The sequence below is a fragment of the Crotalus tigris genome, unplaced genomic scaffold (genome assembly GCF_016545835.1).
Source record: "Crotalus tigris isolate CLP2741 ecotype Arizona unplaced genomic scaffold, ASM1654583v1 scf7180000024280.1573445, whole genome shotgun sequence".
NCBI classification, from domain to species: Eukaryota; Metazoa; Chordata; class Lepidosauria; order Squamata; family Viperidae; genus Crotalus; species Crotalus tigris.
Window position 1 is genome coordinate 634284 of NW_024100452.1, and position 27386 is coordinate 661669.

Sequence of the window (27386 nt, forward strand, 5' to 3'; positions counted from 1 at the left end):
TGTAAACCACCAAATAGAAGTAATTTAATTAATTTGTTTTACCTATTGCTCTTCCACATTTAAAAGTACATTTTGCTAAAATTATGAAGCTTTCCTTCTAGAAAATGTATTTAGAATTAAGATATAATTCATTCTTCTCATTACTTATACAGGAAAAACAGAAATGTCTTTCTATGACTCAACCTCCTTTAGAAAATGAAGCCTAATCTAGCAGATAAAGAGATGAAGAAAAGTGGAAGAACAGAATGAAAGGACACGCCTAAACAGTAACCTGCTTTCATTCTCTGCTGAGTACATCAGAGAACATTATTTCACATTCTTCTAGTCGATACACACACACGACTTGTAACTAAATTGTGTGAATCCCAGACTCTTAAGATGCTATTTACAAAGTAATAAACCTTCAAAATTAATGTTTTGCAGTTTATGTGGAAACCCATAGGCTTACATACCTTTCCCTAGAAGAAAGAGTGACAAACATATGCTATTAAAATTAAATATTAAAAAATTCAAAATGACATACCTGTTTCAATACTTCTATTAATACTAAAGAAAAAATAAAATCAATAGCAAGATCTCTTCTTTCCATTAAATAGTCTCGTTGCTGCTCATCACTTTAAAAATGAGAAAACATAACTAAAGTTATCTTGTCATACACAATGAAATATAAAATTAAACAGTTTTTAATTAGTCTATTTTAGGGTAAGGAGGTCAAAAATTCATCTGATAAGCTTTTAAGGCTGTTTCAATACAGTATTTACTCCTTTCATTTCCTATATCATTCCCCAATTTAAGAGATTTAGTTTCTGTTGGTTGGTTCTCCTTCAAATTTATTTCCTCATTAAACTATTTTTAAACCCTCACTATTTCTATACATCTCATATAAAAATACAACCAGTAAGACAATTGACATAAAACATAGACATCAATATTTACCAGTAGATAAAATGCAGTGACAATTGCATTTATGTAAGGACGCATTTCACTAACAGGCTACCATAGCCCAGGATTCAGATAATATCTCTGAAACAAGCAGTTCTAATGGTGCCAAACATACCATAATGGTTAGCCTGTAGTATTTATGGTTGGATTCACATTTCCTTCTATAGCTTATTTCTTTGACTAGGAAGAGCCTCAGAGTGCAGGCTGCTGATTTCCAACTTCTGCACTCTTTTTTGCACCCTTCTAAGGAAGCATTGATTGGCTCTGTCTATTCTCTGTCTATTCTCAACAGGAGTGAAGAGAATTCAACAGGAATTTAAATTCAACAGGAGTAAAGAGAATTCCACAGAATTGCAAAGAATTCCAATTTTTTATTATGCTTTGACAGGATTGTGGAATGAAAGCTCTCAAACTATTGTCTGAAGCAAATCTTTTAACACACCCACAAATATTGTCTGAAGCAAATCCTTTAAAGCTACCGTAAATTCTATATAGAAGCAGGGTTTTGTTTTTTTTACAAAAAAGCCACAAACGTAAGTAGCAATAAAAAAGTTTTCCAGGTGCATACCTTTTGGATTTTGTGCTTGTTCTTGGTCTGTATTCATGAGATTCATCTTCAATGCCATTTTGTCTTTTATACCAATCAAACAAAGTGCGCAGGATAGAAGGTAGACAATACTCTGAAAGAGAGCTTATTGAACTAATTACCTATAGAAAAATGCATAAAAATAAAAACACATTTAGGTACACTCTACTAAAAATATACTGTAATCTTTAATCAATTCTCTTTGAGATGGGTTGGCTAAAGCAGAAATTAAACTCAGGGTTTCCAGCTTTCTAGCCTGGTGCCACTAGACCTAACCACTAGACCAGCGGTTCTCATCCTATGGGTTGCGACCCCCTTTGGGGTCGATCGACCATTTCACGGGGGTCGCCAAGCAAGGCTGTCCGCCATTTTTTCCCCTTTTCCGGCGGGTGCCTTACCTCCCTTCGGCTGGGCCAGCTGGTGGCCCAGCCGGTGGTTGACCTTCTCCGTCTCTGCCGCTTGCCAGCTACACCTCGGCTGGCGCAGGGGGCAGCACCACGCATGCGCGGCGCTCCCGGGCAGGGAAAGTCCTCGACTTACAACCGGCTGGGTAGTCCTTGACGTACGACCAGTTTAGTCCTCAACTTATGACCGGTTTAGTCCTCGACTTACGACTGGTTGGGGGTCGCGGCATTAAAAAGGTTGAGAACCACTGCACTAGACCAAACTGGCTGGTTTAGTAATATTTTGTTTTGACTGGGACAAGGCATGCCTTTAAAATCTGTATGGTGAGAGCTAAAGTTTAAGATTTATATAAGGCATGACTGCCCCAAATCAGCCCTGATTATTTAATGAAATATTCACACAGTTAACTCTGGTATTCCCTTTTTTAACTAACTGAACTGGAGATGGGTTAATTGTTCATACTAGCACATCAAATGTTGGATGACTTTATGAAATAAATGAACAAAATGATATATATGAAGTTGTGATAAAATTCAGTTGTAAAGATTTGCTTTACAAATCTGATACTGAAATGCTTTTTTAAACAGAACTATAGTCTCTAGAAGAATGTACAAACTTTTAACAACTGAATTATATTAACAAATCTGGAAAGTTCAAGCCAAATATAAAAGGTCAGACCATATAATTAAATATTCCCACTTGCAAATTTCACTTATAGCAACTAGTGGTCTAAAGCCAGGCATTAAAAATATTTGGTCATACAGTATGTCCAATAAACACAGAATATTAGAATAAATAAAAACATAATAAACACGTTGCCTTAATTTAATTTAGACTATATTCATTTATATTATTTATTTAGTACATATTCTCCTTTCTTCCAGGAGCTCAAAGTAGATATATTTCATTTCCATGGTGAAATACATTGTAAAGTAGGTATAGTTGAGAGAAAGCAAGAAGCTTAGTTAACCAGTAATAAAACCAGATCTTTTTTATGGTCAAAAATAAAGAGGAGGGTAGCATAAGGAGGGGAGGGTACAAAAAAAATTAAAAAGCATCAGAATAAAAAAACATCAAAAAATTAAATATCAATGTTAAATGTAAAACTAAAAATATTTTTAAAAATCTAAAAAGAGGAAGAATAGGAAGAGTAGATGAGCATAGAGGAACATGGCAAGATAAATCTATCACAATACAGAACATTCTAGAATCGCAAACAAAGTACCCATGAAAACTGGTTTATGGCGCAGGTTATCTTCTGACAGATTTTAAGTATCTGGCAACATTATATGTTGTTACAGGATTGGTATCTGCAAGCAGCAGGGAAGTATAAAATTATCCTGTGGTATTTATGAAATAATGGTGAGTGAGGCTAGAATGAATGTTTCTGTAGTAGAAAGAAGCACTGAGAAGCATATGTCCTGTTATTTCCAGAGTTCCAGGGGCATTCTCTCTCCAGGTATGGAATCTTCCTGAATCTATATCAAGGACATCTAAGGGAAGGAAAGTTAGCCAATAAGCTGACATAAAATTTGAATATGGATTTCCTGATTCCTAGTTCCACACTTAACCAATGTCTTATTGAAATGAATCTCCTGGAATTTGTTTTCTTCTATTCCCTTTTCCCTTCAAATGGATGATAAATGCAGTGCTGGATGTTTCCTCATGCAATTTTTCCTAATCAAAGTATCCCTAATAGCTAATTCTCCCATAATAGGAAAAATGTATTTAAGTTTTTCTTCAAATGAAGGTAAATCAATGAAGGAAACAAAATATTGGGATTCCATCTTCATTTTTTATTGCATCTGAATTTGGCAATAGCTGCTCTCACAATTTTAATCAGCAGAGGTTTTTTCAGCTGCACAAACAAGTCAGTGTCGAATGAACAAGCTGAAATAAAAATGAAGATTGCCAAAATCAATGCCCTTTGGAAGACAGAAAATAAAATGGCATGTCCTTCTATCTTAAGCTATATCTAAAGCTTTAATGAAACTGAAATAGTAATTGTAGTCCCCTTTCTTTTTCTTAAAACTTATCCCAACCTCACATTACAAATTTCTTTCCATTTCCTGTGCATTTGCTGATCCTTGGTAATGGAATTTTGCAAGTACTGAGATTTTTCTTGATAAGTGAAGACTGACCATTTCTTTCTCTGAATGCCTCACCTCTCTCTCATTTGCTCCTGCTTTTCTCAATTGGCAGATCTACAATGTCAGCTGCCTGTTGGCTGTACTTTCAGTAAAATTCTGAGTGGATATAGATTTTCACCTGATGATTATGGTGATAACCCATAGAGCCCTTCTACAAGGGAGATGGGCAGTTATGAAGTCTGATATACAGTGGGGCAAAAAAGTATTTAGTCAGCCACCAATTGTGCAAGTTCTCCCACTTAAAAAGATGAGAGAGGCCTGTAATTGCCATCATAGGTAGACCTCAACTATGAGAGACAAAATGAGAAAACAATCCAGACAATCACATTGTCTGATTTGGAAAGAATTTATTTGCAAATTATGGTGGAAAATAAGTATTTGGTCACCTACAAACAAGCAAGATTTCTGGCTCTCACAGACTTGTAACTTCTTCTTTAAGAGGCTCCTCTGTCCTCCACTCATTACCTGTATTAATGGCACCTGTTTGAATTTGTTATCAGTATAAAAGACACCTGTCCACAACGTCAAACAGTCACACTCCAAACTCCACTATGGTGAAGACCAAAGAGCTGTCGAAGGACACCAGAAACAAAACTGTAGACCTGCACCAGGCTGGGAAGACTGAATATGCAATAGGCAAGCAGCTTGGTATGAAGAAATCAACTGTGGGAGCAATAATTAGAAAATGGAAGACATACAAGACCACTGATAATCTCCCTCGATCTGGGGCTCCACGCAAGATCTCACCCCGTGGGGTCAACATGATCACAAGAACGGTGAGCAAAAATCCCAGAACCACAAGGGGGGACCTAGTGAATGATCTGCAGAGAGCCAGGACCAACGTTAACAAAGGCAACCATCAGTAACACACTACGCCGCCAGGGACTCAGATCCTGCAGTGCCAGACGTGTCCCCCTGCTTAAGCCAGTACATGTCCGGGCCTGTCTGAAGTTTGCTAGAGAGCATTTGGATGATCCAGAAGAGGATTGGGAGAATGTCCTATGGTCAGGTGAAATCAACGTAGAACTGTTTGGTAGAAACACAACTTGTCGTGTTTGGAGGAGAGAGAATGCTGAGTTGCATCTAAAGAACACCATACCTACTAGGAAGCATGGGGGTGGCAACATCATGCTTTGGGGCTGTTTCTCTGCAAAGGGACCAGGACAACTGATCCATGTATAGGAAAGAATGAATGGGGCCATGTATCATGAGATATTGAGTGCAAACCTCCTTCCATCAGCAAGGGCATTGAAGATGAAACGTGGCTGGGTCTTTCAGCATGAAAATGATCCCAAACACACCACCCGGGCAATGAAGGAGTGGCTTTGTAAGAAGCATTTCAAGGTCCTGGAGTGACCTAGCCAGTCTCCAGATCTCAACCCCATAGAAAAACTTTGGAGGGAGTTGAAAGTCAGTGTTGCCCAGCGACAGCCCCAAAACATCACTGCTCTAGAGGAGATCTGCATGGAGGAATGGGCCAACATACCAGCAATAATGTGTGCCAACCTTGTTAAGACTTACAGAAAACGTCTGACCTCTATCATTGCCAACAAAGGATATATAACAAAGTGTTGAGATGAACTTTTGATATTGACCAAATACTTATTTTCCACCATAATTTGCAAATAAATTCTTTCCAAATCAGACAATGTGATTGTCTGGATTTGTTTTCTCATTTTGTCTCTCATAGTTGAGGTCTACCTATGATGACAATTACAGGTCTCTATCATCTTTTTAAGTGGGAGAACTTGCACAATTGGTGGCTGACTAAATACTTTTTTGCCCCACTGTATAAACAAATTAACTTTTGCCACATGATTTTTCATCAATATTCTCCTATTTTCATCACTGGGAATGTAATCCCAATGGTCTATTAGTAAGATAATTGTTATAAATATATTATTGATTTGAACAAGCAGCTGCATGGGTCTCAGCTTGGTTTATTAAGCATAGTATGTATAACTTGCAGGTATGCAGCTTCACCTATTAATGCCTAATTTATTGAACAGTGCTGCCCAATGTAATATAGGCTGTATGTACTTTAGAATATTACCACAGTGTCTCCTTGGCTTTTTAATTTTTTTGGTCATTGGTCTTATAATGCAGGAAGGAAGGGTGGAATTTACAGAGACCAACTCTTAGAATACAGGAAGGGAGGAACGTCTATGTCAGCATGCTGGTTACTCAACCCCTCCATTTATTGGAATCACAGCCAGTATGAGAAGAATTCTAGCTCTGTGTAACTACTGAAAGGGAGTGTGCAGATGTACAAATGGGTCCTTGTTATACAAGATGATCATGTTCTTCCAACCTGAATGAACTACAGAGCATGCAGCTTGAGATACCCACCCTACACAAGCAAACGCCCTGCTAGCAGGGCATTGAAAACAGTCTATACAAATATACTTTTCATAATTATTTTGAAAGAATTTGAAAAATAAGTCACCTAAAGTATTTTTGCTCTGACGTAAGTAATAATAAAAAAGTTATTGATCTGTCAAATCAGAATATAAATTACTATATATCTTTATTAATTTTATTATTAGCAGGGATAGGCAATTCATTTGCACAGGTATAGTATAGGTGGTATCTTGCTCAATAATAGTAACTGTGAGAGGGATCTCAGAGTCCTAGTGGACAATCACTTAAATGTGAGCCAGCAGTGTGCTGCAGCTGCCAAAAAAGACAACACAGTGCTAGGCTCCATTAATAGATAGAATCAAGATCCATGTGAAGTGTTAATACCACTTTACAATGCCTTGGTAAGGTCACACTTGGAATACTGCATCCAGTTTTGGTCACCACAATGTAAAAAAGATGTTGAGACTCTAGAAAGAGTACAGAGAAGAGCAACAAAGATTATTAGGGGACTGTAGGCTAAAACATAAGGAACAGTTGCTGGAAGTGGGTATTCTAGTTTAATGAAGAGAAGGACAAGGGGTGACATGATAGCAGTGTTCCAATATCTCAGGAGTTGCCACAGAGAAGAGGGACTCAAGCTATTCTCCAAAGCACCTGAAGGCAAGACAAGAAGCAATGGATGGAAACTAACCAAAGAGAGAAGCAACCTAGAACTAAGGAGAAATTTCCTGACAATTAGAACAATTAATCAGTGGAACAACCTGCCTCCAGAAGCTGTGAATGCTCCAGCATTGAACTAGATGACCTCCAAGGTCCCTTCCAACATCATCATCATCATCATTATTATTATTATCATCATCATCATCATCACTTGGAGACCTTCTTCACACAATGATGGAAGTACACTTCTGAACCATTTCTCAAAACAAAGGGCACCACATTGTTTCTAATTGCTCCATCTTCGCAATAATTTCAAAAGTACTCAGACAATATGGTGCATCCTTGATCTGTTGAGCTTGCAACGGGATGTAGTAACTCAACACTTTGCAAAGCACTTCTCCAAATGGTTTGCACATGCCTAAGAACCAAGCTAGAAATGGCAAACAAGGCCTTAGGCAACTGCAAGATCTTGCTCCTTTTGTAGGCCACACTGCAAACTTTGTCCGCAGTATGTAGGGCTCACATCACCATGGCATGACGCTGCTGCCTCTGTCACTGTGGCATGCTTGCCCCCAAAAGAAGTATCCACTGCACCGCACAATTGTTTCTTTACTGGTACAACTTTGCCAGCAACAGCTGTCTTACATTTTAATGAGACAGGAAAACTTTGATAGTCACTGAACTGTTGCTAAGGTTGTTATAAAACTAATAATGAATTAACTTCCTTAAACAAGTTGAATAAGATTTGAATATAAAATTGCTTTTAACCAACATCTGGAATAAAAGTGTGCATCTTTATAGAGATAGAGAGAAAAAAGGAGGAAGAAACCAAAAATAAATAAAAGAAGTCCAGAACATTTATGAAATCAATTTTAAACTCAGCACCACTGAAAAACCTCAGTCACAGAGGCCAAATCATAGAATAGCTCAGGTAGCTTTCTTATATATCACTTTACAATGCACTTTACAATACCACTTTACAATGCCTTGGTAAGGCCACACTTGGAATACTGCATCCAGTTTTGGTCACCACGATGTAAAAAAGATGTTGAGACTCTAGAAAGAGTACAGAGAAGAACAACAAAGATGATTAGGGGACTGGAGGCTAAAGCATATAAGGAAAGGCTACTGGAATTGGGTATCTCTAGTTTAATGAAGAGAAGGACGAGGGGGGACATGATAGCAGTGTTTCAATATCTCAGAAGCTGCCACAAAAAAGAGGGAGTCAAGCTATTTTCCAAGGCGTCTGAAGGCAGGACAAGAAGCAACGGATGGAAACTAATCAAGGAGAGAAGCAACCTAGAACTAAGGATAAACTTCCTGACAGCTAGAACAATTACCCAGTGGAACAACCTGCCTTCAGAAGTGGTGAATGCTCCAACACTGGAAGTTTTTAAGAAGAGACTGGACAGCCATTTGTCTGAAATGGTATAGGGTTTCCTGCCTGAGCAGGGGGTTGGACTAGATGACCTCCAAGGTCCCTTCCAACTTTATATTATTATTATTATTATTATTATTATTATTATTATTATTATTATTATTATTATGGATCATCGCACAGTCAGCCAGATGTTCAGACTGGATTTGGCATTTTGTCTACCTATCGAGTCCTTACCCAGGACCTGGGATAGGCAGATGTGGATGTTTGATGGTATTACAGAGATCGTCGCAGGATGGAAGCAGTTCCTAGTAAGGCCGCCTTTTGCAATTGACTAATAGCGAATTTGTCAATGCCAATGGTGTTCAAATGGTGCTCCAGTTGTTTTGGGATTGCACCCAAGAAGCCTATTACTATTGGTACTACCCTTGCTTGCTTTTGCCACAGTCTTTCTATTTCTATTTGTAGGTCTTTGTATTTTGTTATCTTCTCCAGTTCTTTCTCTTCTATTCTGCTGTCTCCAGGCACTGCCACGTCCACTATCCAGACTTTTTTGTCTTTCTTATCAACAATTGTTAAGTCTGGGGTGTTATGTTGCAGGTGCTTGTCTGTTTGAATTCTCAAGTCCCAGAGCAGTTTAATTTTTATCATTTTCTATGACTATTATTATTATTATTATAATATTGCAGAAGAACTTTTATTTCATCATTTTCTTGTATTTATAAACTATGTTGTAATTTTTTCCATTGCATATAAAATCATGATAAAAACATTAAAACAAATACATTCATGAAAAAGTAAGCATACCGCTTTCCTTTCTTTTTAAATATATGTGGACATATTAGTATTTTATTTACATTCAAACAGTATATAAAATATAAAGTAATGTAATTAAACAAAACAACCTATAAACATTTATCTTTGCAGACATTTACTCAACAAAAAATTAGGAGACGTTCCATTTCCTTCTGTGGAAAGATAAGTATAAGTTACTGACTAATATCTGGTATTCCACCTTCGGTAGAAACAACCTCAAACAGGAGTGACTTATACACGTAGTCCTCAACTTACAGCCACAATTGGATGAAGAAATTCATCATTAAGTGCTGCACTCATTAAGTGAGGCATAATGTGGCCTCACCTGATTTATTACGTTTGTTGCCACAGTTGCTAACCAAATCACCTTGGTCGTCAAGTGAGACATCACATGACCATGACTTGTGACCTTTCCTGACAGTGGCTTCCCCACTGATTTTGCCTGTCAAAAGCTGACTTTTAAAATATAAAGGTACTGAGGTTTTTCAGCAAAATTTGATTAAAAAGAGTTTTTTAGATTTTTATACAAAACTATATTCAAGTGACAATATAAAGGGATCGGATATAGATAAATATTTACAATCAGCACATTTTCCTAAACTTTCTGAGGAACAACAAAATGGGATGAATTGTTTAATTACTGTGGAGGAAATTGGTTTAGCTATTAAGCAGTTAAAGGTGGGAAAGTCTCCAGGAACAGATGCATTGAAGTCGAGGTACTATAAGATTTTATCTGAAGAAATGATGGAGCCATTAAAGGAGCTTTTTAATAGTATTTTGTTGGGAGCACAAGTTCCTCCTTCTTGGAAAAGAGCTTTTATATCACTGATTCCGAAGGAGGATCAAGATCTCACAGAGCCCAAGAATTATAGGCCAATATCATTGTTAAATGTTGATTATAAGATTTTCACTAAAATTTTGGCAAATAGATTAATGCAGGTTATGAAGGATTTGATTCATAGTGATCAATCAGGATTTATAACAGGGCGATATATGAAATATAATGTAAGACAAATCATAAACTTAATTGAGTATTTGGATAAGAATAATCAGATTCCTGTGGCTTTTATATTTTTGGATGCTGAAAAAGCCTTTGATCAACTAGATTGGCAATTTTTATTTTCATTGGTAGAGAAGGGGCGTTGTCTTACCTGAACGCCTTTTCTCAGCAGGATGATGTAGAGTCCAATGGTTGGGTTCTATGACAGCCTTCCTGCCCGGCAGACTGGGTAAAAACTTTGGCCACACCCTTCTCTTGGGCGTGACTCCAGTTTTGACTTAGGCGAGAATTGTTTGTTGGATTCGATACGGTAGCTCCTTGTCCAATACCTGCCTAGACCTAATACCTGGGGGGGCTTGGACTCTACATCATCCTGCTGAGAAAAGGCGTTCAGGTAAGACAATGCCCCTTCTCCAGCAGGATGGCTGTAGAGTCCAATGGTTGGGACATACCAAAGCCCTCATGTCCCCCTGGGAGGGAGTGTCTAGGCCACTGAATCCTGAGCAGATACAACTTGCTGTAGCACTCTTCTACCAAAGGCAGCATCCGCTGCGGCAAAGGAGTCTAAACGGTAATGCCTAATGAATACGGAGGGAGAAGACCAAGTTGCGGCCTTGCAAATCTCTTCCACCGATGCTTGTGTGGACCTCGCAGCCGAGGTGGCTGCGCTGCGTGTTGAATGGGCAGTCACGTGCGGGGGCACTGGTAGTGCCTGCAAGACGTAGGCTTGGGCTATACAGGCTCTGATCCACCTACCTATGGTAGAAGATGACACCTTCTTTCCCATGGTTGATGGTTGGAAGGAAACAAATAATGCTTCCGTCTTACGGAAGGACGAAGTGCGCTTTACGTAGAAACACAACGCTCTACGTACATCCAGCTTGTGCCATCTCTGTTCTAGTCTATGTCTGGGTTTTGAGCAGAAATCAGGAAGAATCAGTTCCTGAGTTCTGTGGAAGATGCTGTTTACCTTTGGAATGAATGCGGGGTCTGGTCTAAGAACGACCTTGTCCTTGAAGAAGGTGCAGAGATCCTTCCTCACTGACAGTGCTGCTAGTTCCGAGATTCTTCTCGCTGAAGTAATAGCCACTAGAAAGGCTACCTTTAACGATAGGTGATACAGAGAAAATGAGTCAAGAGGCTCAAAGGGTGCTGATGTCAAAGCTTGAAGAACTTTGGGCAAGTTCCATGACGGGTACCTGTGTATAACAGGAGGTTTAGTATTGGCCGCACCCTTCAAAAAGGCGCTAATCGCTGGATGTTGCGCCAGAGAGGTTAAGTTGTCACAGGAAAGTACAGTTGAGACGGCCGATACCTGTCTACGAATAGTGTTGACTGATAGGCCCTTATTAAGTCCTTCCAATAGGTAATCTAGAATATTGGGAATAGATACTGATGTTGGATCTAGGTGAAGTAGGACGCACCACCTGCAAAAACCTTTCCATGTAGCATCGTAGATCCTGTTTGTCGAAGGTCGTCTTGATGCTTATATGATCGATATCACCCCTGAGGAATAGGATTGTTTGGCTAAACTTTGCCGCTCAAATGCCAAGCGGCTAGTTGTAGCCACTGAGGATCTGGATGTAAAAGTTTGCCCTGACTGAGTATTACTCGGTCCGGGGGAATCCTCCATGGGGGTGATATTGAAAGATCCACGAGATCGGCAAACCACGGGCGCCGTGGCCAATGTGGAGCAATCAAGATTACTTCTGCACCTTCCAGGATCAACTTGCGTATGGTTGCCGGTATCAATGGCAGCGGTGGAAAGGCGTACAGGAGTTGCGCCGGCCACCGACACCTGAGAGCATCCGTTCCCTCCGATCCCGGAGTCGGGAATCTGGAGAAAAACCTGGGGAGTTGAGTGTTCTTTGGAGTGGAAAATAGGTCCAGGTGTGGTTGTCCGAACCTCCAGGAGATCTCCTCGAACAGAGCCGGATCCAGGCGCCATTCCGACTGATCCACCCTGGCTCTGCTCAGGGAGTCTGCCTGGGTGTTTGTCTCCCCTGAGATGTGTTCCGCCCTGATGGAACTCACATTTGCTTCTGCCCAACGAGCCAGAGCAGCATTAGTTCCGAGGATCGTGTTCCTCCCTCCTTGTTGATATGGGCCTTGGCCACTACGTTGTCTGTTAGAACGAGAACATGTCTTCCCGTTACTATGTGGGAGAATTGACGTAGAGCCAGGTGAATGGCCCGAAGCTCCAGCCAACTGATGTTGTGAGAGAGGTCCTTCTGATCCCACTGGCCCTGCGCTATCTGGGTTCCCAGATGGGCTCCCCATCCGAATAGGCTCGCGTCTGTCGTGAGCGTGATCCGGTTCGGCTCCCTGAATATACTCCCCTTGAGCATCATGGGGGATATCCACCAATTCAGTGATTTCAGTACATATTTTGGTACCAAGACCCTCCTGCTGGAGGTACTGAGGCTCCTCCTCTGATAGGGGAGGAGGAACCACTGCAACTCCCTTGAGTGGAGTCTTGCCCATGGGACAATGCCCATGCAAGATATCATCTTTCCCAGGAGCTTCGAGAGCTGTATCAAAGGTACTCTCTTGTCTTTCTGAATTTGATGAGCCAGCTTGGAGATGCTGCTTCGAAGATCCTGGGAAAGATATACCCTGCACCGGGACGAGTCTATCACCGCTCCTAGGTGCTGTAGCTTCCTTGAGTGAGATGGCTCTTTTCTGCATTGACTGAGAATCCGTGTTCTTGTAGAACGCGGATTGTGGTCTGGAGGTCTAACTTTGCTTGCTCCTGTGAGCTGGATTGAATCAATATGTCGTCCAGATAAAACTGTACACGCACCGGCATCAGCCTGAGGTGGGCCGCTATTACTGCTAGGATTTTGGTAAATACCCTTGGGGCTGAGGATAGACCGAAGGGTAGTGCCCTGTATTGATAATGCTGGTGTGCGTAGGTAAATCTGAGGAATTTTCGGTATTTGGGGTGGATGGGAATATGCAGGTATGCCTCCGTGAGATCTATTGAGGACAGGAGGTCGCCCTTCCTGACACTGGTTAGGATGGATTTCAGGGACTGCATTTTGAACCTCCTGTAATTTACGTAATAATTCAGGCCCTTTAGGTCCAATATTGCTCTCCACCCTCCTGATGGCTTTGACATCAACTGAGAAGAATTTTTTTTCTCACTCCCCCATGGAGAACATTTTCAGCTATTGATGTTTAAGGAGCATTCAAGTGCATACCAAACCATCTTGATGGGTTTAAATCTGAGTTTTGACTTGGCCATTCCAGAAACCTCAAGTTCATTTTTTTCAGAGATCCCTTCATAGATAAACTGGAATGTTTAGTGTTATTGTCATGTTATAAGGTCTACTTTTGGTTGAGCTTCAATTTTCTGACAGATGGTCTCATGTTATCCTCAAGCACCTTCTGGCACAATGAATAATTCATAGTAGCTTCTATGAAAGTTAGGTGCCCAGTTCCTGATGCAACAAAACAGCTCCAAACCACAACTTTTCCATCACCATGCTTTAGAACTGGTATCAGGTGTCAGAAAGAAATGGGTTGTATTATTAAGCAATATACAGTAAGGACATTTTGAAGTTTTTCAGAGCTGCAAAGAGATTTATATGGGTGGAAACAAAATGTTATTCAGCCTTGAGAAAGGCTTAAAGTGAATATTTAAGGTTATTTATTTTCAGCAAAAGTTGCCAATTTTTAATGTCTTGATGAATTGGCTCTGCAATTGGGGGGAAAAGTACAATAATATATTGTAGGTTCAGTCTTGCACTGATATTTTCTACCCTACAACGAATGATAGTACAGAATATACTTTCTTAATGACAAAAACTAAAATAAATTGAAGATATCAACATCCTCAAAGCAGCTAGGGAAGATTAATCAAGTTGTAATTCTCTGCTTTAGTCATATAGTAACTATGGAACTACAGTGTAGACAGTAAAAGGAGATATAACTTACTTGTCTCAAATATAACTTACTTGATCAAACTGTGGATCTTCTCCATGTTGCAAAGATTTGCTCAATGGTTTTTCCTATAATAAAATATATAATATATTATTTATTGTAAAATTGGGCTTCTGTTATAGTCATTTTATGTCAGATGTTCATGAAGTCAATACAATTGAAAATGCTTATTCTGTACACAACATCAAATATCAAAACATATAATAAATTTGCCACTAAGGTAAGATTTATAAGCTATCTCAGGACAATAACCAGAAACCTGTCTTCTTTGCTAGCATTTAGTTATTGACCCAGGTTTACAAAACTACTTTAAGTACTTCATCCCAATTTGTTACTTTATTCACACTGATAGCAAAATAGCTCACATTGGGCATATTATTAAACTAGGATTTGGATCCAGAATTATGTACAGACCTAATATTTGAGAAATTACAATTAGCAGTCCTCAACTTACAACCATTTGTTCAGTGACCGTTTGCAACTATGTGATGGTGAACACATGGAAATACAGTCAGTGCAGTGCACTGTGGTCACATGATCAAATTTCCCCCTGCACTTACAACCAACCGCAGGGGCACTTCATTTCGCCCCACCTGCCTATCTCCCACCACCTATCTCTACCCATTTTGGTCCTAGCTGCCCTAGCTGACCTTTGCTGTTTTCTTGCTCCTGTTACCGATCAAGCATTCCTGGCCTGCCTTTCATGAGGCTTTCTTTCCAAGATTGTGCATGGCAGTTTCCTCTCAAGACTTCTTCTCAAGATAAGCCAGTGGGAGAAACTGAAGGCTGTTCCTTATCTTAGCAAGGCTCGGGGTCTGGAGGGAACAAGCCTAAAATGGCTTGGATTGGGATGGGTCCTCAGCTGACAACTGTAGAATTTGGTTACAATGGCAAGAGGGGTTGTCTGGATTGACATCACTAAGTGATGTGGCACGTGACACTGCACTTTACAACTGCATCGCTCAGTGATGGAAATTCCAGTGCCAATTACCATCCCTCAAAGGACTATTATAGTCATAAGCTATCGCTAGAGTAATCGAAGGGCAGGGGTGGAGAAGTCAATGTGTTTTAACGTGCCGAAATTATGGAGGAAAGAAAGATTAATTTATACCCCATAAATATATATATATTTAATTAGGCATATTTTGCTCTGCATATTTTACAACAAAATGAAAATCTAGGGAAGGGCGAAACTATTGCTTTACATTGTTTTTCTTGATTGTTCCAATGTTGGATCTGAATGTTCATCATCCAAACTGTTGGCATCACTACAATATACATCTGTAAAATCTAGAAGACATTCTAGAAGACTGTCAGAGTAATTGTAATTACCCTTTTTAACATTAGTGTCCTAAGTAACAATAGTCATCCTTTGTAAGATTATAGGAAATAACCTTGTATGCATTAGGAGACAGACAAAAGTATTTTCAATTCTTAAACCATCTTTCTCAGATTTTACCTGTTTTTCTTATCTTACACAGCCTCCTTTTTTATGTCCCAGCACTAACAAATCCCTTGTTACTTTGGAGTTCCTGTTATCTGGGGCATGTTTCCTGTTTTACCTTTCCAAGCCTACTCCAAATATATGTTGTCTTTACTCAGTAATTCCATTCCTATCACCTTACCCTATTTTGTTAATTATTTAGTTCTTGTTCACACTCTAGCAGTTTTACCAGTCTGAATTTCACAGTGAAGCTGTGAAAATACACTGTGCCGAATTTTTAATATGTGGTTAGTATGGGCTAGCAATGAGTCACCTTGAAAAGACCTACTTTTCTGTTTTGAAAATTGTGTTCCAAGCAAAGGGGCTGAGAAATTAAAGGGAAACAAATTATGATTATCACTAAGAGCACTCTGCCAGGGTGGAGAAATTGCAGATACAGAAATATCCAGTCTGTATCTTAAAAATATAAGCAATGCCTTGGTGGATTGGACTCTGGCCCTCTACTCTAGCAGGCTTTTCTTACAGTTGCCAACACATGGAGGCCCACTAGTCTCCCAGTAGATTCCTTCAGAGGCATCACATCCTATTGCTTCCACAGCATCCCTAGGGCTCTTCCAGAGCGCTTTCCTGCTATCTGTCTACCAGAATCAAAGGAAAATAAAGTTCCAGGGGTAAATGGAATGGAAGCAGACAAAAATTCTGGTCTTGTCAAAATTATGTCACTGATTTTTTGTTCTGCCCCTATGCCTCTCAGCACTAGACAATAAGAAAACCTATTCAAGAAAGAGTTAATAGCCATTAGCAAATTCAATATTAAATGTTGATAAACAAAAAGAGGGAAGAAAACACAGAACCTCAGTAGTCATCACATATTGAATTGTTCTAAAGATATGTAGCATGAATCAACTTTTGCACATTAAAGCCATTTTATGGTCTTTTGCAGGTCTCACAAAAAGTTGAACCAAGCTCAGTTCTGCCTCAAGACATGGCAGATGAAAAAGTATGATTGTTCCATGCTGAGGAAATGAAGAACAAAGATTCACAGATGGAAACAGATCAAGAAGGTATAGTGTTAACTAAGAAAGGCCAAGCAGATTCACAAGTCAGCATAAAGGAATAGATGCACTCTCATAACCTAATGTCTCTTTGCACTATTTAGAACTAATCAGAACAGGCACAACTAGGAACAATTGCTCTACTGAAGCAGAACTAAAGATAGCTTCCAGGTTTTGAAGAGGCCTAAAATGCAAAACACTCCTAAATGGGGAGATTAAGAGGAGAAATCACTGTTGTCATCTCTCAACACAAAGTGCTTGTGGATTTTCTTTAAGACTTCAAACTAGAAATCAGTTCCAGAGTGGAATTGTAAAATAATGAAATGCAAATATAACATTTCTATAAATAAATTACAGGCTATGCTGCAATATATTTGCAGGGTTTTTCATCTTCCTGAAAAAGGGGAAAAATTTAATGTGAAATCTTTAAAAAAAAAAGAAAGAAAAGAAGACAAGAAAAAAGATTCTCTTTCAAAACTTTAGGAAGAAAAAAAAAATCCAAGGCATTATCCAGCACTATTTTCTCTAAATAAACTATTACTAGCCAAGCGGCAGGTTGTTCACAAAGAATTGCAAAAAGGATGTGGGTCATGACCCCAGTTACTTGAATAGGCAGTCCTGTGCCAATTAGTCATTATGGTGGAAACGGCTTCCTGGGAACATGAAAATTTCTCTCTCTGTTCCACTCAGAGAAAGGTCAGCTACAGAAGAGCAATCTGCCTGCCTGCACATGCTTTCTGGATTTATTTGATGAACGGGAAAGGAAATTATGCCGACTGCCAGGAACACAGCAGAGGTCTCACTGGGTAACAACAGAGAACTGGCTGGTTCTGTGCCAGGAAGGCTGATAGATGATCATGCTGGTTGCACAAGGACAAGAAGAGGAGATGGTAGAGAATCAAAGATGGGTTATGCAAGTAATCTGGTATAGGCACAAAGATACCTGGCAGCAACAGTCATAAAAAGAAAACATAAAACGAAGAAAACATAAAATAAAAGTTAATTCATAGGTGCATTGGGTTTAATTACTTCGGGATACAATACTTTACTGCATTTCTTTTATATGCTTTTCTCCCTAAATATAGTCATTGATTCGCTGTCTTCCCATTTTAACAAAACTAATTTTATATGAAAATTAATCTCTTCTAAGAAATTGCTGCATGGAGATTTCTCAAGTTTCTATCTGTCTATTTATTTGCAAAAAGGGAAGAACATTCTTTACTCCACCCAAATATGTCTATTGCAATTTATTCACTATCTTTCATATTGGTAGGCTAAATACAGAGCCAAAAAATACATCCACTAAATTTAGTACAAAAGGGGTTTATTCATTTTCAATGATTCACTATATTTTGATCTGAAGCAGCTATTATATAAGAACCAAAGAATATCAAATAAATATATTTCTATTTTAATAAATAATGTCCCATTAAAGCCTCATTTTCATATCCTGAACTTTCCTCAGAAGAATATACAATGAATTTAAAAACAAGAGGTAATCTAGTTAATTCCCACAATATATTTAAAACAAAATAAAATTGAAAAGGCTTTAAAGGTTACAATTATTTCTCTTTATCATAAAGATTTTTTAAAGTCATAATAATTACAGTTTGTGAGGTAATAGAGAAGAGTCCCAAAAGATAGTGTCACGTTTCTTGAACTCAATAGTAAATTTCATATTAAATTTTCATTTCGTATTTCTCATATTTAATAGCAATGTTGTAAATAATTTTGGAAAATGATTCACAGTAGAATGAAAAAAATTTTAAAAGTCAAATTTCCATTTCAACCTGCAATGTTTTATTGCATTTTATTAAGCCATATCTTCTCGCAAAGTAAATTGAATTACTTTTGTTTACTGCTGCAAGGATATTGTGTACTTCTTATTGAAAAGGTCATCTGACTGTCTCTTTGGAAAAATGATTAACCAAATTGTGGGAGTACATTTCAATGTCTAAAATAACTCTGTACTTTACAAGTAAAACAGAAACAGAATTTTATTCCAACTTATTTGTGCCTCAACCTAGGTTTGGATTTTCAATGTTTAGAATTCACATTTTAGTTTCAGTTTTGCTTTGGTGATTCATACTGTGTTGAGCATGGTTCTTGATATATATCCTTGCTTAGAACTTTGATTTTTAGTTTCCTATGTATTATATTCATTTGTTCATAACTGATTAATGATAAACTGGAAAATTATAACTTCCTAGATATTTTGGATTCTTTGTTTACTTATTTATGCATTGCTTCATTTTTTAAATTGTCTTTTGAAATTGTTATTGTTTGTGTATTTTCTGTAACATGTTTAATTAAAAAATAATATAAAAGAAAGAAATACCCAAAATTTAGGTAAGTATTCTACTTTGGAAATATTAGGCTAAAGCAAGATACAGTAACATTTTTGATAACTTCTTTTAAATCACAGAACTCTACTAATACTAATAAAAATAAATAAACAAATAAATAATATATAGAAGTCACCAGACACCTTTTCCCCCTAGAAATCATAAATGCCAGGCATTCATATGGGATCAGTCCAATGACAAAATTCTCAAAAAATTAAGAGAAATAAAAATATACTTATGCAATTCTTAACCAGTTATAACACCGCTTTCTGTATTTTCTGTATATGTAAGAAATAAATTCATATAAAATTCTTAACTTAATGTATAGGATGTTTTATGGATGTCAGACCTTAACTTCAATTGATATAATGAATAAACATGAGAGGAGCTCAAAAGACCTTAACACACTGATAGACATATTATTTAACTACCGCTTTAATATGTTTTGAATGTGGACTTGTTCTTAATGCAAAACTTGATTTTTTTTACCCTTATGGGGAAAAAACAGTGCAAGAAAGACATTCCTGAAAATATCTTAAAAACACCAAATTGGGTCTTACTTAAATTCTGATGCATACACACAAGCATATCCTCACCAGCAATTGTCAATAAAAATATTAAAGATCTAGCTGATATGAAAGGGGAGACACAAAGCAATTATTCCTTTTCTGATATGCTTCTGGCATTTGAGACATGATTAAAGAGCAGTGGTGGTGAACTTATGGCACGTGTCCCAGAGGCGGCATTCAGAGCCCTCTCTGTGGGCACGCATGCCATGCCCTGGAGATGGCAACCATCCCTCTTCAACCAGCCGCCTGCTAACTCACTGAGGTCCCACATGGCCGGATGCATCCCAGCACCCATGCACTCACTGGCCTCTGTGTGCAGGGGCTGATGGTGTCAGGTAACAGCTGCCCCGGCCTCACCTTGCCCTGTGACAATGGCATCCCTGCCTCGCCTCACCCTGCAGGACGAGCCTCCTGCCCACAGCCCCACCTGCCAGAGACCCCCTGGATCTCCTCCAACCCTGCCTGGCCACTACAGGCATCCCTCACCACGAGCAACATCGAGGTGATCACGCCCATCTTGGCCACACCCACCCAATCTGCCATGACCATAGCCGCGCCCACCCAATGGCACCTGGCAATAAATAAGTGGGTTTTGGGTTGCAGTTTGGGCACTCGGTCTCTAAAAGGTTTGCCATCACTGTTATAGAGTCTAATAATCTCCATTTAAAGTATTACAGGGCACTGCATCCTCAAAAAATGGAAACTGCAATTAGTTGATATTAGAGTAGCAAGATTATTAAACTGGGATAGACTGTGTTTGGCTGGCTGTATCACTTTCCAATGCATTTCCAAACCCAAATCCAAATGCTGATTTTACCTCCAACCTGTTACTTACATGGGATCTAGTTATATGAAAGATTGCTTTCTTCCATTTGTACCTATTTGAAATTTTGATCTACAGACACTAGGCATTGAGTACATAAACAAATTAACCACAAGGTAGGCAACCTTTCTGAAAGTGATATTCTGGTATGGAAAAGTTCTAACACTGAAGCTGTTTTTAGAATCTTCTTTAGAGGTATGCAGCATTATCTGAAGCAGGAAAAGTACCGCATAGGCATGTATACTCACTGCATCTGTCAATAGATTGATAAAGAAGCTGTGTCTTTTCCTCAGCTTGCATTGTAACTCTGAGGTTCCAGGAAAATATATGCTTGCGCTAAGAAGGAAGCAGTAGCTGAGCAACCTGTGGCTTAGGCAGCACCTAAATTGTCCCGCATCTTGGCTTAGTTTAATAAGAAAAGGTATATTCTGTGATGAAGTTTTGTGGACATTTGAACTAAGTACATATTCAAGACTGTGGATATGGTAGAGAGCCTTAAATGTAATCTGCAAACTATGCTCACTTAAATTATGGCTATTTAGGTCTTCTGAACAAATGGTAAGCCCTCTATAAGCAAATGAACAGAAATGGTGCAAAACAGAACCCTTCCTGCAATAGAATACAAGAGACATGGTGGCGCAGTAGTTACAATGCAGTATTGCTGGCTATTTCTGCTCACTGCCAGGAGTTTGATCCTGACTGACTCAATGTTGACTCAGTCTTCCATCCTGCCGAGGTTGGTAAAATATTGTTGGGGGCAATATGCTGACTCTGGAAATTGTTTAGAGAGTGCTGTAAAGCAGTATAAAGTGGTATATAAAACTGTTATTATTTCAGTTTTCATCCCTGCATGCAATACTATATTTCTTTGGTGAAATAAAGTGCTCATGGAATTAACTCTCCCTTTGCAATGCTTGCAGTGATGCACCTGCAGCAGTTTATGGGACATGGCATCATGAATAAATATTTTATAAGACAATACAACTGTTATATAAAGAATCAGTTATTAAGTAGAAAATTTAGGTATTTCTGTCTCAGCTAGTCTGCTCTGACTAATCTCAAAAAAGTCAGATTGCTTAGTGATTGGAAGGATAATAGAACAGAATAACCGAATAACAGAGTTGGAAGGGTCCTTGGAGGTCTTCTAGTCCAACCCCCTGTTCAAGCAGGAAATCCTATACTATCAGGAGATCTAGCCCAACAGATCTGATTGAAAACTAAAAAATAACCTTAAACGAAAGCAATGGAGAAAATAGTTTTGTACTGTTGCAAAGAAAACTACATGGATTTGTCAATTTGTTCATCAGGAATTGAGGTTCATTCAAGCAAGAATTTACTAAATATTGCTCTCTCTCACACAGACACCTTCCCCTTAATGTTATTATCAAGTACTTCTAAAGAATAATTTTTCTTTCACTCCAACCGACAACCCAAATTCCAGTCTCAATATTCAATTATCTCAAAATCAAATATTTAGTGATAACTATATTTTTTTCTTTTCATTTGAAATAAATGGAAATTTAATATTTCACTGGTTTTCATTCAATGCATCTGTTAGAAAACAGTATGATTTGTAAAAGCCGAACATGCTACTCATCTTTTTTCTAGTGATGTGGGACTAATTCAAATATAGAAAGGTTGAATTAAAGTGATGGACCAATTCTTGTAGATATCTATGGTTCTAAAATATTCTCCATTTTTCATTTTGACTCTAATCTCTGTGGAAAAATACCGGTTTATTAGTAGTTGAGGAGCCTTGAACTACTCCGAAAGAAATAGATTTTAAAATCTTCAGGAATGAGAAGCATTTTGCTCCCTATAGGCATGAAGTCATCAGTAAAATAGTCTCCTTTCACATAGAACAGAATAACTATATGAAAAGTGCCTAAAGGTTCACAATCATGTTAAAGCCTGTACTATATCAGACAGGGTCCTCCCAAATTATTAGAAAATTATTCATTTCTCTCTAATAGATTAATAGATAAGGTTGATATTCTATACAGTTACTTCATACGGTCAAAGAAAGTGACAGTATGAAAAAGTTGTGTGAACTATGTCATTGGACCATGAAAATGCTGACCAAAATTCATTATTTTTTTTTCAGGAGGATGAATAAGGTATAGATTCTTCCATTCTAAGTGTTACTTTAAAAGTATCTCACAAGCACAGTCATAAGCTAGATATTCTTTGGAAAATATACTTCTGCTTTGCTACCTTTTTGTCATGGAATAGGCTTGAATTAAATCTCATACCTGAACCTAGTCACTCTGGCTTTTTGTTTTCTACTGGGATCACTTGATGTTATTTCACAAATTTCATTTCCTGAAGCTCCTCAGAGAATCAATAATTTCCACAGGATCAGCAGTCAGGGAAAGGTCATTCAATAACAGCAACCGTATTGAGAACCTTGGTTGTCTAACAAGACATCTGACAGAGTGGTCCACAAGGTAACTATGGACCCATTAAGAGTCATTGAAATGCTACAGACATTGCTGGCTTCAGTTAGATCCATCACCATAAGAAGGTAGTCTGTCTACACAAGAGATATGTGGAAAAATCCATAAGAACCAAGTAACATCTTATCTGCTCCAAGATAAAAGCCAGATACTGTATATAAATCAGGCCAGTGATGCCCAAACCCATAGTTATCATGAAAGCCATAAATTCCTTTGAACCCAGAAAGAGGAGGCAAAAATTTCTAAACGTCAGTAGCCTGGGTGAATCCCCATCCATTGTAGTAGTGACTTCAAGAAGCTTCTACAGAAATGGAAGAATGGTAAAAGAGCAGCACTCTCTACTTCGCCCAAAAGCCAACCTCATAAATATCAGTCAAATGTATGAGGCAGTGTTTCTGGTAACAACCACAGTTCTGCCAATATATTTTTGCCACTTCTGTCCCCTTGCCCCAAGAGCTGACAGAGCACATGGAACCTCTCCTGTTCTTACATTCAAGAGGAGACTACTTTTTCTTCAGGGTTTCTTTGCCTTTCTTAGTTTTCTATTGTTTTTTCACTCATTTTACCAAAATATTTCCAGAAAGTCCAAGCTAAGCCAAATAGTTTCATTGTTTAACGATATATCAACAGAATTACATTATTACAGCAAAAATACAATTGAATAAAAGTATCTGGCTAATCATTTTTGTCAACATATTAGAATTATATTTCCCTTATCCACTGAGGTGGGCAAAGAAATACATTTCCCAAGTAGATTCCATACGTATTTCTTATATTAGTGGAGTTGCTATATTGCAGATCTTTAATCCCCCCACTGAGTAGAACAGTAATATTCCATTGATTCAAGAGATTCTAGCAAATTGAGCTGCAAATTAGTTTTAGTTAATTCTATGTTGAAATGTTAATTTTTCTTTGACTTACCAGAGGTTCTGCCATGATGATGCGGATCTTGCGTTCAGCCAAGATGGTAAAATTAACAAATAAACTTTTCAAGACATATTCTCCAGGCTTACTATCTGGATCAACATTGATAGGTAGCATGGTTGGAGGTCCCTTTTCCTTTTGTGTGCCAGAAACAGAAGGGACGGGTGGTTTAATGTATCCGTTACCTACTGGAGATGCTGAAAATTAGAGATGCAATATACACTTAATAAAACATAATTTAGACTATAAAATAATTTTATTCCAATATAGACTATTTAATCTTATTAAGGATCTTACAAAGTATAGATTATTAAGATGTTGAAAGGAGTAAAGCCTAATATTTTTTTAATATGAATATGTAAAGACATTGTAGAGTTGTTAAAATTAAATATTAGGCAATAGTATTGTCTTCTAAAATGCAGAACACAAAGTAGATATAAGCATATAGAGAACCTGAAACTGCCTTATTCAAAGTATCATAGTCAGTTTCCTTCCTGTGTGTCTGTATGTATAACCACAAGAACATAATACTCACAAATCACACAAATACACAGAAATAAGCTAATTATATTACAGGGAGAACCCCAGTCAAGGGGAGGTAGATTTCCCTGTGCAATCTTTTCTGAACAACAGTCACTCTTCTACTGTGCTCTCCTAGTATTTCATTAAGAAATAATTATGCCATCATATAATGCTGTCACTAAGGTTATATGCAGTTGCATCTTTGGAAAAGGTTTTATAAGAAGCTTTCTTAATTAGTGGTTGTAGTGAGCTCCATATAACGCCACATAACACTGGAAGAGCTGCTTCGAAAAATGTGTAAGATTTGGCTGGAAATAATTCTAGTTACAACAAATGGGAATGTAAGAGTGCAGAATGAGCAAAAAAGAAGAATAAATCATATTAACTCTATGAACCCAGAGAAATCAGAATTTTAGATGGCAAAATAAAATATTGTGCTAGACTGAATATTTGCCTAGGTGAATACTGATGGGAATATTAAATATTGATAAATAAACCAGACAGCTACTCATATCTGAAAGTTGCATTTAATGTTAGATGACACCCTTCCTCTGGGATGCAGTCCAAACAAGCAATATTTCTTTAAGCTGCTACATATTTTTCATAATAATCCCCAGAAGTGAAATATAGTTAGTACATTTAATTCTGATTTTGCACAGTAGTCAATATTAATCAGAAGCAGATCGACTTAATTCTCAATTTTTTTCTATTTGGATTAAATGCAAGCTAATGTAAGAGGACACCATACAAATTAATTTTTTGTCACTTTTTGTTTACATAATAGAAAATGTAATTTTATTCTTCCATACCAAATAATATAGCATACAATTCAAGCTTTATCATATAGATACTCTTTTTAACCCTGCCTATTTTTAACTAACATTATTCCAATACATATCAGTATAATAAGCTACCATTTACTGAATATAGTTTATCAATATTATTAATATTTATTTAAATGTGAAAATTTGTGGCCAGTGCAAACTATCAAAGCATAGCATCTTCATTCTATGTATGTGACAAGTGAGTCAGATGTACAGCATTATCAACAACCATTATTCTTGAAAGTAACACAGTATCCACTGACAGTGAGAGGGCAAGTTAAGGTTAAATGTAAACAAAATTGAATTGGTAATTCATATTTTTAATCTTATAGTAACTACTTAAGGAATTGTTTAGCCTTGTAAATTTAAAGTCTTGCTTTAATCTTCCCATATCAAAAATCTTAAACACTACAGACAATTTCCAAAGAATCAAAACAATTAAGTTGTTGCTGAACGTTCTCTGGGAACTAATATAACATACATGATTCTGAGATTTTTTTAGGATCACCATTTAACTTTATTTATATTGAAGAAAATTTCTTAATCTCAACTGTTTCTCCACTCAAGGAATACCACAAATGGCAACAAGTATTAGTATACCATGTACTTAGACATTATTTAACAGAGTTACAATTTAAGAATCCATTCTAATTTTATAATTAAAATAATAAAACATGTAAACTTAAAATTAAGAAAAATGAAACATAAATATCTTATTCCTGTGGTTATGCATCAATTATTTTTCCCTTGCCAAAAATAAATATCTAAATAAATAGGTTTCCTGCCTCATTCTCAATCCCTTGCTACTAAATTTTCTTCCTATATTATAGTGTTGTGTCCTTTATGATAATTAGAATTAAATACAGCAGATAAGATAATAGTACAGTATACACATGATACATGCATTAAAAGAATTCAAGATAAATAGGGATGCCCTTTCCATAGCTTTTCAAATACACAATAAAACCAAAGATATTCCTTTGGTTAGAAAGCAAAATCAGTAAAGAAAGAAATACCAGGTAAACATTGAACTTCATTAAGTTTACCAAAAGCAGGCACGATTCTTGTTATTTGCCCACATTTATATCTATAAACTTATATATATATTTGGTTCTTAAATATAGAATACTCTAATAAATCAAATTAAAATACAAACTTATGGAAAGAGTTTTTTTTCTTTTTTTTTTACCTACCAAGTCCTTTTATTAAGCTGATCACACTGGATCGCCGCCAGCAGGCCAGTGAAATCTCCATGAGGTTCACAATATCAAAAAATTTCCTGATCCTAAAATTTATTTGTTTCTATAGCTGAGAAAAAAATGACTTGTTTCATTTCCCTGGCTTAGTCATTTTGTTACAGAAGTTTTTATTAACTTCAGATTCAAAGCTAGGACTTTGGGGTTTTAAATGACGACAACCTGCAGCTTCCTGATCAGAACACATTTTCCATAACCAAAGAGGTAATTTTTAGCCTCAGTGTATGATGATGATCTACAACTTGCAGAGTAGCTGCCAGTCTATATTTATCCACAAGCACATACTATACTGACAGATTAGCAAAACTACTTCATGCACTCCAAGCACATGAGACGTGCTTGTATAGCCAAGCGTAAACAACTCTTGCATACCAACAACATATATTATCATACAGAAGGCAGCATTTCTTCCCTAAATGTTAGGTAACACTGAGATAACACAGAATAAATGATAAAAGCATTTGATCTGTAACCAAAGGTCCTAAATCACACACAGAAACAATATCAATTCCTTCAGACACAACACAGAGGGTGTCCTTTTAACAGTGTCAAAAGAAGTGTGAAATTGCACGTCCTCAAAGAAAGTTACAGTTTATACTGTGACTAAAATTTGCACAGTTGTTGAGATAAATCATCCATGCTTATTCCTGAGTAAGTATGAACAGGATTAGATTATTAAACTAGTATGAAATATCAACACTGAATAGCATTTATATGCTACAATTCAAAGCAAATGTTGTTCTAAGATCACTTACAAAATGTTTTTTAAACCACCAAGAAACTACATGAACATTTCCAAGCATTTACCCTGAGTCAAGACTGACTAGAAAACACACACATACACAATCTAAAAAGTTAAAAACAGCAGCATAAAATGAATTCTATGGAAATTATATTAACCATAGAATAGAATAGAATAGAGCTG

General features: G+C 37.4%; 1 protein-coding gene across 15 annotated transcripts in view; it reads right to left on the bottom strand.

Annotated features, from left to right (window-relative positions):
* Positions 1 to 27386, bottom strand: part of FRY (FRY microtubule binding protein) — a 195884-nt gene that overhangs the window by 93326 nt on the left and 75172 nt on the right. For 8 of the 15 annotated variants that reach the window (XM_039323584.1, XM_039323583.1, XM_039323576.1 and 5 more), the window contains 4 exons: positions 23857 to 24056; positions 14258 to 14311; positions 1511 to 1650; positions 524 to 614 (listed from right to left, as the gene is read on the bottom strand). In XM_039323584.1, the coding sequence (XP_039179518.1) occupies positions 524 to 614; positions 1511 to 1650; positions 14258 to 14311; positions 23857 to 23976 (405 nt within the window). In that variant the 5' untranslated portion in view covers positions 23977 to 24056. Of the gene's footprint in view, positions 1 to 523; positions 615 to 1510; positions 1651 to 14257; positions 14312 to 23856; positions 24057 to 26398; positions 26673 to 27386 lie in introns of those variants that run through there. The other 7 variants (XM_039323574.1, XM_039323580.1, XM_039323572.1 and 4 more) reach the window with 5 other exon arrangements.